This window comes from Triticum dicoccoides, chromosome 6B (genome assembly GCF_002162155.2).
Source record: "Triticum dicoccoides isolate Atlit2015 ecotype Zavitan chromosome 6B, WEW_v2.0, whole genome shotgun sequence".
NCBI classification, from domain to species: domain Eukaryota; kingdom Viridiplantae; phylum Streptophyta; class Magnoliopsida; order Poales; family Poaceae; genus Triticum; species Triticum dicoccoides.
This window is the reverse complement of record NC_041391.1, coordinates 567,587,643-567,599,411: the sequence shown is the minus strand read 5'-3', so window position 1 is coordinate 567,599,411 and position 11,769 is coordinate 567,587,643. Positions and strand designations below refer to the sequence as shown.

Genomic DNA, 11,769 nt, shown 5'->3' with positions numbered 1-11,769 from the left:
CTACCTACTGATTCAACAGCTGGTCCCCATACATCAGAAAAGATAAGTCCCAAAGGAAACTTGGATTCACTTATAGATTTTGGATATGGTAACTGGTGGCTTTTTCCCTTTTGGCAAGCATCACAGACAAGTTCATTATTCGATAGACTAACACATGGAAGCTTATTCTGGCTAATTATTTTGCTAACAATAATTGAAGAAGGGTGTCCTAGATGCCGGTGCCATCTGTCCAAAGATGGAGAGGTGACACTGAGCACATGCTTCTTGGCATCTTGTTCCATGTGTTTTACAGGGTATAGACCTTGTCTACCCCTGCTGCGAAGAAGGGTTCTCTTTGTTGCCGATCCTTAACAAAAAAAGAGTAGGGGTGAATCTCAATGAAGGAGTTGTTATCAACAGAAAGACGACTAGCAGAGATTAAACTTTTATCGGCTTCAGGAACATGAAGGATGATTTTAAGAACAAGATCTCGTTCAGGGGTATGTATGTGTGATTGACCGATGTGGGCAATAGTCATACCTGATCCACTAGCTGTGTGGATTTGCTTGTTTCCCGTGTAGCGGTCGCGAACTGTCAGCTTCTCCAAGTCTCCCGTGATGTGATCTGTCGCGCCGCTGTCAAGATAACAATTGGTATCGACTCCATACTGGGGGGCCGCCATGTTTGCCGAGCGCTGATGCTGCTGTTCTTCTCCCCCCTGGTAGGACGAGTCATACCTCTTCCAACACTTCCATGCAGGGTGTCCAATCTTGCCGCAAATCTGGCACGTAGGCTTGGCAGAGGGATTGTTGTTGTAGTTCCCGCCGCTGCCGCCTTCGTTGCCACCACCTCCCCCATTTCCATGGTTGAGTGGCTTGGAGTAGTTGCGGTTGCGATCTCTGTCGCCACCGCCGCCTTGTTTGTTGGGGAAGCCATGGCCGCGGTCACCGCCGCCGCCGTTTGTCTTGTTGAAGCGCCCGCGCGCCGCCGCGTTTGCAGAAGACTGAGAAGACCCGCCACACAGGTTCATGCGAGTCTCAAAGCTTAGGAGCTGCGAGTACAACTCCGGCACCCCAACAGGCTCGACCCGTGAGCACATGGCAGACACCACGGGATCAAACTCCTCGTCAAGTCCAGCGAGGATGTGGGAGACGACATCTTCCTTGTCCACCTTCTTCCCTGAAGCAGCTAGTTCATCACAAAGTGTTCTAACCTTACCGACATATTCAGCGACGGAGAGGTTGCCCTTCTGGAGGTTCGCCAGGGCAATCCTGACGTTGACGGTCTGTGCGCGGGTATGCGATGCCAGCATCCCTTGCACAGTGTTCCACAGCTCAGCTGCGGTATGGCATGTTGCAACTTGGATGGCCATCTCGCGCGGCAGCGTTGTCAGCAGGTAGGAGAAAACCTGCTGATCTCGCGCATACCACACGCTGAACTCCGGGTTCGGAGCCTTGGTCTTGGTCTTGCCGTCGGAGGAGGTGACCTCCGTGTGCATGGGTGGCACCTCCTGCTCGAGGTCGATGAAGGCCGCCATCTGCGCCCCCCGGATGGCTGAGAGGACGGTGGCGCGCCAGAGTGCCTCGTTTCCTCTCGTGAGCTTCTCTGTGGCGAAGTGTGCAAAAGGAGATGAGGGGAACAAATTTGTGGATGAGTTCGCCATGGATGCAACCGAGGTAGGCTCTGATTACCATATAAGAAAATAGGCTAAGCGTTTGATGATCTCATCAGGGACGCATTCGTGTTAATATATAGCACAAGATACATGAGAGTTTGAGGAGGTTGTTTAAGTCTTGGCCCCTAATCCAAGCTATACTAGAGATAAGGCCGGCTACAACAACCTCCCTCGGTTACAATGTTATCCTACTACAACCGAACGTACACATATACGTACATACGCGTTGACACGCTACAATCTATCTTTTAACACACAGAACATCCTAAAGCTCTGAGCCTGTATAGCTAAGTGCAGTGCAGTGTTTCCGTCATTGTCTTGCATATTGATAATCCAAGCTAAAGATGGATCTCGACATACATAGGAGACTATGAACATTCTTCTTTTCTCGATGGCAACATGAAGGAACGTCCTTCCTTTAGCGTCACGTAGTCCAGCAGTATCCGGACACTCCCGCTGGAAAAACAGTATGGCACTTTTGGCACCTACAGAGGCAGCCACATGTATGGGGAAAGATCCGTTCTTGTCTACTTGATACACTGCTGCGGGGTTAGCCTTGAATACTATGTCGAGCATCCATGGTGATTTCAGGGGAATCCGTACATAATAGTACCATGGGGTCTGCAGAGCAAGTGATACTGCCGATAAAACTGAGTCCACAACGATGAAGCAAAGTGAAGCGGCGTGCTCCCATCTTTGTCCACTTGTGTAGTAAGGCTTTTGTCCCAATGCAGTAGGAACTCTGTCATCACTGTGCAGAATATGTTTTTTAGGTTAGTGAATCAAAAAAGCCTGCATTGTGTGTATTCAATCATGTAGGAATTATCTTAATCTCAGTAGCATTCCATTGAACAAGGCATGTATTTAATTATGTACTACCTATGTATAAGATGTACCTATGTATAAGACGACAACAACGTCAAGTGTAGAGATGATTATGTCTATCTTTCTGTTATCTAGAGAGCGGTTTTAGCATGGAACATCTCAAAATCTCTACTTTTTTTTGAACAACAGAAGGCGCACAAAGCGCCAAACTTTACTATTCAGCTCAATAACAATGTACAGCATGGATTACAAATCCCTGGAACTGAAAATTGGAAAGAAGAGAAACTACAGGGCAAGATCCATTTCGATGAGCTGAGGCAAAACAGCATATGTCAGGTCCTAGATTAGGCCTAAGAACCTGTTGAGCCATATTGTGGGCAATCCCATTGATCTCCCTAGAAATGTGAAACACCTGAGCATGAAGATCAGAAGAGTGTTAAACATGTCATGTAACGTGCCAATGTGCACCGACCGCACCTCTCCTTGAGTTGTTTTGATATAGATTAGCTTGGTAGTTGGGTAGTAGGATTCTCTCTTATCTCTACCTAGTTGTAACCGATTCTATCTCTTGTTCTCCAAGTCTCAATCTCTGTAACAACTCAATGTATGCATTGTACCAGGGAGGTGCGCCCCTGCTTATTTAGCACGAACCCGTCGCCTCCAACGAGGTAAGACGTTTCCGCAATCGCACATGGTAATCAGAGCCCTTGCTCTTCAATCTAGCTAGCTACCCCGATTGCATCTAGTGCATAGCCATGTCTTCATCCGGCGCCTCCCAACCTAGCCTCAATGGCCAGGTCACCGAGAAGCTCAACCGCACGAATTACGTGCTCTGGCGCACGCAGGTCACACCCCACCCGCGGGGCGCCGGTGTCTTCGGCTACGTCGACGGCACCTCGCCGGAACCGGCCAGACTCCACGTCACCAAGGACAAAGACGGCAAGGAGACTTCTGCGCCCAACCCTGTCCACCCTCTCTGGGTCAGGGAGGAGCAACAAGTGCTCGGCTACCTGCTGAGTACTCTCTCGAAGGAGGTTCTGGTCGCGGTCACCGCGATCACCACGGCGCGTGAACTTTGGGTGGCATTGGCGGGCATGTTCTCGTCCCGCTCACTCAGCCGCGTCAACAACATCCGCACTGCGCTCATCAATGCACAGAAGGGCAACCAGTCGGTCGCCGCCTACTTCGCCTCCCTGTGCGGCCTTGCTGATGAACTCGCCGCCGCCGGGAAACCCATCCAAGATGACGAGTTGATCTCGTACATTCTCCATGGGCTCGACATCGACTACCAGCCGCTCGTCTCCGCCCTCGACGCCCGAGTCACGCCCGTCACACTTGATGAGCTCTATGCCATGCTGAGTAACTTCGATCAGCGCATGGCCCAGTTCCATGGCTCCGCCGGCGGCTTCAAGTCCTCGGCTAACGCTGCATCTCGCGGTCGTGGCGGTGCCCCTCGATCTCGCGGCTCTCCTCGCACAACAGGGCGTCCCGGAGGCGCCAGCAATGGTGGTGGCTCCTCCAACTCGCGCGGCGGTCGCTCCACCAACCCCAAATCTCGTCGCGGCGGCAGCTCCACCAGGTCTCGTCCGGATGCCCCTCGCTGCCAGATCTGCGGCAAGCTTGGGCACAAGGCCAAAGACTGCTGGTACCGCTACGATGAAGATGACGACGACTCCCAAGATGAGGACAAAGTTGCTGCAGCTGCGGATGGCTCCTACGGCATCGACACAAACTGGTATGTCGACAGTGGTGCTACCAATCACATCACAAACGAGCTCGAGAAGGTCACTATGAAGGAGAAGTACCGTGGAAAAGATCAAATCTACACTGCCAACGGTGAAGGTATGAGGATCAGTCATGTTGGTCACTCGTTTTTTAGTATCCCTCGCCGTAAAATTCATCTAAAGAAAATTTTGCATGTTCCTAGTGCCGACAAGAATCTACTTTCTATTCATAGAATTGCCATTGACAATCATGTCTTCCTTGAATTTCATCCTTTCTTTTTCTTGATCAAGGACCAGGCCACGAAGAAAATACTTTATCGAGGTAGATGCGTTCGAGGCCTCTATCCATTGCTTCCGGAGCATCCAAGATTCAATAAACGAGCCTTTGGTGTTGCCAAACTTTCGTCAACACGGTGGCACGATCGACTAGGACATGCTGCTTTCTCTTTAGTTGAAAAATTACCTAGGAAAAATAAGCTCCCGTATGTTGGTGAGCGTGATCTTGAAACCATTTATGATTCTTGTCAACGAGCAAAAAGTCATCAGTTGTCTTACCCTATATCTACTAGTGTTTCTACCAATCCTCTGCAATTAATCTTCTCTGATGTTTGGGGCCCTGCCCCTAGTTCTGTTGGTAGACACACTTATTACGTAAGCTTCATAGATGACTACAGCAAATTTTCATGGATCTATCTCCTCAAGAAAAGATCCGATGTCTTTCAAGTTTTCCAAAACTTCCAAGCTCTAGTTGAAAGAAAAATTTGAACGTAAAATTATTGCAGTCCAATCGGACTGGGGAGGGGAGTACGAAAAACTCAACTCCTTCTTCCAAACCCTTGGCATCTCACATCACGTGTCATGCCCGCATGCCCATCAACAGAATGGCTCAACTGAACGCAAGCACAGACATATAGTTGAGGTTGGCTTAGCCCTCCTCGCTGGTGCATCCATGCCCCTCAAGTTTTGGGATGAGGCTTTTCTCACTGCCGTTCATATCATTAACATGCTTCCTAGTCGTGTTATCAACCATGAAACTCCATTGGAACGTCTCCTTCACACAAAACCCGACTACACATCTCTTCGTGTCTTCGGATGTGCCTGTTGGCCCAACCTTCGCCCATACAACAAATGCAAGCTTATGTTTCGCTCCAAGCAATGTGTCTTCTTAGGGTATAGTGCTCAGCACAAAGGTGTCAAATGCCTAGATGTCTCCACCGGTCGCGTCTACATCTCCAGGGATGTCGTTTTTGATGAAACGAAGTTTCCCTTCGCTGACCTCCATCCAAATGCCGGCGCACTTCTTCGTGAGGAAATTTTACTCCTCTCTCCTCACCTCTCCGGCATTGATCAAGGGGGACTAAACTATGATGATCAACCACTGATACATCCTCTTACTAATGGCACCTTTGAGTTTTGTGATGAAACAGGAGAAACCAGGGAAAACAATGAAGCAAACAGTGGCGAAAACGGCGAAGAAAACGCCTCCTATGAACGACATCTCATGTGTCGCGAGACGGGAGGCAGATCCGCCTCGGGATCCGTTCGGCAGGCGCGGCAGATCGGATCCTCCTCGGGATCCGCAGGTGTAGACGCGCCAGTCGCGCCAGTCGCGCCAGGATTCTGCCCCGTGCCGACCGCCTCTGGGCGCGCCACGCGGTCGCCTTCAATCGGTCGAGACGCGTCTCCCGCACCGCTCCAATCCGCGCCTGACACGCGGCCCCCTGCGACGGGTCTGGGCAACGCGCGATTCGGCGCCCACCCGCGGTGCTACGCGCGCCACGCCCCGGTTCGCCCGACCGAGGTGGGACCAGGAGCAGATGCGGCCATGGTGCCCCGCACTGGTGCTGAATCCAACGGACGAGACCGGCTGACACGCGCGTGTCACGAGGCTGATACGCCATCATGCAGCAATTATGAGCTGCCTCCTTCACCGGGATCTGCTGCTACTGAGGATTCAACGCCATGTCCTGCCACAGAAGATCCAAGCCCTGCAGATTCGGCTGCAACGGTCAGTGAATCCCTCTCGGGATCGGCAACGGCAACTCCTGTTCAGCCCACAGGATCTTCTGCGGCTAATCTATAGATCACCCCATCACCACGTCGCACACGGCTTCAAGAAGGGGTAATACAACCTGTTGATTATAAGCATATAAATAAATATGGCATGATCTGTTCCACAGGCGAACCAGGTGAACCAAACACACTTGAACAAGCTCTTGGTGATGAACGGTGGCAGAAGGCAATGAATGAAGAGTTTATTGCACTAAAGAAAAATAATACATGGCATTTGGTTCCTCCACAGCAAGGTAAAAACTTAATTGATTGCAAGTGGGTATTTCGAATCAAAAGAAAGTCTGATGGAACTATTGATCGATACAAAGCTAGACTAGTTGCAAAAGGCTTCAAGCAACGGTATGGTATAGACTACGAAGATACGTTTAGCCCAGTTGTAAAAGCTGCAAATATTCGTCTTGTCCTGTCTATTGTTGTTTCCAGGGGCTGGAGTCTCAGACAACTAGACGTACCGAACGCGTTCCTCCATGGTGTTCTGGAAGAGGAAGTGTACATGAAGCAACCTCCTGGGTTTGAAAGTAAAAGCAACCCCTCTCATGTGTGCAAACTTGATAAGGCATTATACGGTCTAAAGCAAGCTCCACGGGCTTGGTATTCTCGTCTTTGTCACAAAATGCAAACTCTTGGCTTTGTCCCTTCAAAGTCTGACACCTCACTGTTTATTTACAACAAGTCCAACACATGCATATTTGTCCTCATATATGTTGATGATATCATTATGACAAGTTCATCTGATGAAGCAATCACAGGACTGTTGAAAGACTTGGGGGCAGACTTTGCTCTAAAGGATCTTGGAGACTTGCATTATTTCCTTGGAATTGAGGTGAAGAAACACAAGGATGGACTTCATCTCTCTCAGGAAAAGTATGCCACTGACCTAGTCAAGAAGGCTGGTCTGCAAGGTTGTAAACCTACATCCACTCCATTATCCAGCTCAGAGAAACTATCTCTTACAGAAGGTACACTCTTGAGTCAAGAAGACAGCACAAAATACAGAAGCTTGGTAGGAGCACTTCAATATCTCACTCTAACCAGGCCTGATATTTCTTTTGCTGTCAATAAAGTCTGTCAGTTCCTTCATGCACCCACTACTGTTCATTTGGCTGTTGCGAAACGTATAGTAAGATATGTCAAAAATACTTTGAGTGTTGGTCTCAGTTTCAGCAGGTCATCTTCTACACTTGTCAGTGCCTTCTCTGACTCTGATTGGGCAGGATGCCTAGATGACAGGCGTTCCACTGGTGGTTTTGCAATATTTTTTGGGCCTAACTTGATCTCCTGGTGTGCTAGAAAGCAAGCAACAATTTCTAGGTCAAGTATAGAGGCAGAATACAAGGCACTAGCAAATGCCACAGCTAAAATCATTTGGGTGCAGTCCATGCTTAAGGAACTTGGTGTGAAAAGTAAGCAAGCTCCTTGTTTATGGTGTGACAATCTTGGTGCCACCTATCTGTCTGCCAACCCTGTGTTTCATGCAAGAACAAAACACATTGAGATAGATTTTCATTTTGTCCGCGAAAGGGTTGCTCAAAAACAGCTTGATATTCGGTTTATACACTCCAGAGATCAGGTTGCAGATGGGTTCACAAAGCCATTGCCAACAAGGAGTTTTGAAGCCTTCAAATATAATCTCAACTTGATGAAGTTGTGATTAAGGGAGGGTGTTAAACATGTCATGTAACGTGCCAATGTGCACCGACCGCACCTCTCCTTGAGTTGTTTTGATATAGATTAGCTTGGTAGTTGGGTAGTAGGATTCTCTCTTATCTCTACCTAGTTGTAACCGATTCTATCTCTTGTTCTCCAAGTCTCAATCTCTGTAACAACTCAATGTATGCGTTGTATCAGGGAGGTGCGCCCCTGCTTATTTAACACGAACCTGTCGCCTCCAACGAGGTGAGACGTTTCCGCAATCGCACAAGGAGAAGAAGAAAAATTCAGCTAGTATTTTCCTGATAGCCCAGGGGATGGCAACATCAGAAGCCTTAGAAGAAGCAGCAAACGATGCCAAAGAGAGACAGTCGGTGAGGAAAGTAGGCTGAGAAATATTAAGGCGATTAGCCACTTGAGCCGCCAAAAGAAGAGCCAAAGCTTCCGCTTTCAAAGGAGAATCTGTATCCGCAGAAGACGCTTGAATCTGAACATTGATTTCCGTCGGGTCTTGTGGCAAACAAAGGTAGACTCCGATACTAGTAGCCACCATTCCTTGAGTTAAACCAGGGATTTTTTTGCACCTGAAAGCTGCATCAGAGTAAACTCTTGGTCCTGTTAGCAGAAGATCAGACTTAATTGTTTTTCCATGCACAGGTAGCTGGTTAACAGTAGGCACAACACAAACAACGTTATTTTGGAGAGAAACATGCATATTATCATTCAATTCAACATCGAGAGCTTTAGCAGCAATATGAATTTGACAGGGAAGAGCTCTCTTCCTATTGAAAAGATGGTCATTCCGAGCTTTTCATAGGCACCACAAAAAATTGAGAATGTTAGGCACATATGCATGGGAATTATTCATGTTAATTAAAGCATGTAAAACGCTATGAATAGTAGGATTGGCTTGAATTAGTGCATCTGTTCTAATGCACCAAGGAGAAGAGAACCAAGCAGCTCTAGCAAAGTCGCAAAGAAAAAACAAATGCATCTCATCTTCTTGCTGTCCACATCTGCAACAAAATTGAGAGATATGTATAGAAAAGCGGCCAGCTCTCAAACCTGTGGGAAGGGCCTCCCGGAGAAGCCTCCAAGCAAAAGTCTTGACTCTAGGAATTATTGTCTTTTGCTTCCAAATCAGCTTTAGAAGATTTTTAATCTGCAAAGAAACTTGAGAAGGAGCAGATCTAGGATTAGCATGAATGTCCTGCAAGCACAATTTATAAGTGGATTTGGAAGTACAATTGTCATTAGGTGTTAGATCCCAGCAAAGTATATCCGGACAGTCCTCTTGAATAATATCAGTTTGAATAATAGCAGTAGCAAGAGGCTGTCGGAAAAGAGAAGAAATCAAATTATTATCCCAAATTTTGGTTCCAGGAACCCAAAGATCTTTAACAAGAGAAGGGTAAACATAACCTGAAGGTTGAACAATAAGGTGATCATAAAGAGTAGTCCAAAACAACTAAAAGCATAACAAGAAGAAAAACAGAGTAACATGCTAGAAATTCCCAGAGAACAAATAAAATATCTGGTTGTTGAGCTGGTGAACCCTGACTTCAAAATCATAAGGCTTGGATTTGAATTGTGGCGGACTCTTTTTTGTTCCAAAACAAGGACGTGAATATCGTTTGCTGTGAGAGAAATTGACAACAAACGTCAGAGTTGCCATGCCAAAACAACTAAAAAAGGTCATGCGTTTGCTAGGGGCTGGCCATGTACGGAAAGAAAAATTGCCAGTGAACAGTGTAATTTTTTAAAAAAAAATGTCATCTGTTTGATTTCGATCACAAGGCCGTAGGGACGTTCGCTGGGAGCTCCTTCCCAGCGAAGGTTCATCCTTTGGTATTTCCACAAAACAAATGAGAATGCACAGCTACATGACAAACAAATCGATCAACGCCTTAAACATCACAAGCACGCTCCACGTAGATATATGTTGTGGTCGTGCAATTGGGATTTCACCTTTTCCGGTGCCCCCAAACAACAGATGATCAAAGACATATATGGCTCAATTGCGCAGTACACAATGCTAGTGTATAGATAAGCAACGATATAACTTAAAACCAGTCAAAAAATAGATAGGTAAAAAAAATGTGAGGAAGCAAGTGAACTAAATGGGGTATACCGTTGCTAGAGTAGGTGAAAAATAAATGGGCACGCAAGTTCCAAAAATAGTTGCTAGTGTTTAGCGGGTACCTGTATCTCGAAGAATACTAAGATGCAAGGCATTTTGTCCGTCTGCTCCGGAATAGGAGAGATTGCCACCACTCATTGCGTGTAAAGTCAGTGCAATTGTACCCTTCTCCAGCAAGACGGCTAGGTACAGTGGTGAAATGCCGCCTGCAGGATAATTAGCCAATTCGCGATCAGCGCCCATCAGCAGCTTGACAATAGCCTGTTCTTCCGGTGCGGCGACCGGACTTTTACCGTCTTCATTTAGGGCACCCTCTGTCTCTGCCTTGCCACGCTTATTCTTTTCTTCTCCGGTGGGGTCGGCGGCATCAAGCAATAATCTCTCCTTGTGACCCAGAATTCCACCGTCTTCAAATCGGACAGCCTCGTGCAGGGCCGTCTCCTGACGCTTGTTTTCCATCCTCAAGAGCTCCAGCTTCCTGCCGTCGCCCTCACACGCAGCTAGATCAATGAGACGAGAAACCATCTTGGAGTTCCCAGCTCGGGCAGCGCAATGCAAGGGTGTGTCACCCTTGTGATTCTGCACAAACAGGAGCGCCCTGTCCCTGTCGTAGACGATGCCGGCATACTTCAAGAAATTCTGGCAATCGCCGTTGCCGGCGACCGCATGTAGTGCGGTATCCCCGTCGGCGGTGACGCCCTTGAGGAGTGCTCCAGCTGCAGGCGAAGCAGCAGGCTGCTGGTCAACGCCCTCTTCTACATCACGACCAGCAGACGCCGCACTTCTTCCCTGGGCGCCGCTGCCTCCCGCTACCAACTCAAGAAATTCAAGAGTGGGAATCATCATTGGTGGATCCCTTGCGTCTTCCCTCTGGAGAAGGGCATTCAGGGCCTCCCAGGAGCCCCTGCGCGCTGACAGAAGCAGCAGGGGATTGATGGCAGCGGCACCAGATTGGTCCTCACTGGGAAGCATCGTCGCCATGGCATCCTCCTTGTTCAGCACATCCTTCAACATGTTGACATGGCCACCGTGTGTGGACACCATCAGCTTGGCATCCATGGCCACTGTGTGGTTTTGATTTTCCATTTTCCCGAGAAAGACTATGTGGGTTGATACAAATGTGAGGATGATGTATGAGGTTGGTTACGCTCCCAACTCCTATCTCGGTGCCCTGTTAAGTCTCTCTCAATACAAATGTATTATGTATTATAGTTGGACGGAGACTTCTCTCTTCCCCGTGATGTGCAAGGCCCCCCTCACAGGTCTTAATCTTAATTATTGTCCTTGGCTTGATGATGACCTGGTCGATGTCTAATCAATCTTCACAATGTCCTCGAGATGTGCAAGGCCACATGAGCACGGGCTCTAAACCTACTATTGTCTTTGTGATGACCTCGATATGTGCAAGGCCACATGAACACTGGCTCTAAACGAAACCTACTATTGTCTTAGTCTATCTTCGTAATGACCTCAAGATGTGCAAGGCCACATGAACACGCTCCTGAAGTTGTGCAAGGTCACATGACCACGCGCCTATCATCCAAATTGTCAATGCCGACCTGGGTCTGATATACTAGTATTATTTCTTTAAATAGAAATAATGGCTGTCGGTAGAGATTTAAATCATTCTCTCGTTCACACAACGACCTGAGGGCGTAATTCACTTCATTTTTCATGGGCATTGCAAAATGAAAAAAGAAAAT

At 47.9% G+C, this 11,769-nt stretch overlaps 1 protein-coding gene and 2 pseudogenes across 1 annotated transcript; 1 reads left to right on the top strand and 2 right to left on the bottom strand.

The window, feature by feature from the left end:
* Window positions 1-1,014: 1,014 nt before the first annotated feature.
* Window positions 1,015-1,153, bottom strand: LOC119327072 (annotated as a pseudogene).
* A 2,558-nt stretch (window positions 1,154-3,711) lies between these two features.
* Window positions 3,712-3,850, top strand: LOC119327066 (annotated as a pseudogene).
* Window positions 3,851-8,203: 4,353 nt separating this feature from the next.
* LOC119321785 lies at window positions 8,204-11,185 on the bottom strand. The gene is made up of 2 exons (XM_037595327.1): window positions 8,992-11,185; window positions 8,204-8,517 (listed from the first exon to the last, which is right to left on the bottom strand). The coding sequence occupies exon 1, from the start codon at window positions 11,150-11,152 to the stop codon at window positions 10,118-10,120; it is 1,035 nt and encodes a 344-aa protein (XP_037451224.1). The 5' UTR covers window positions 11,153-11,185; the 3' UTR covers window positions 8,204-8,517; window positions 8,992-10,117.
* Window positions 11,186-11,769: the final 584 nt, after the last annotated feature.

What these genes read in the sequence shown, in the direction of transcription:
- LOC119321785 (XM_037595327.1), bottom strand. Translation starts at nt 11,152, where the DNA reads ATGGAAAATCAAAACCACACAGTGGCCATGGATGCCAAGCTGATGGTG.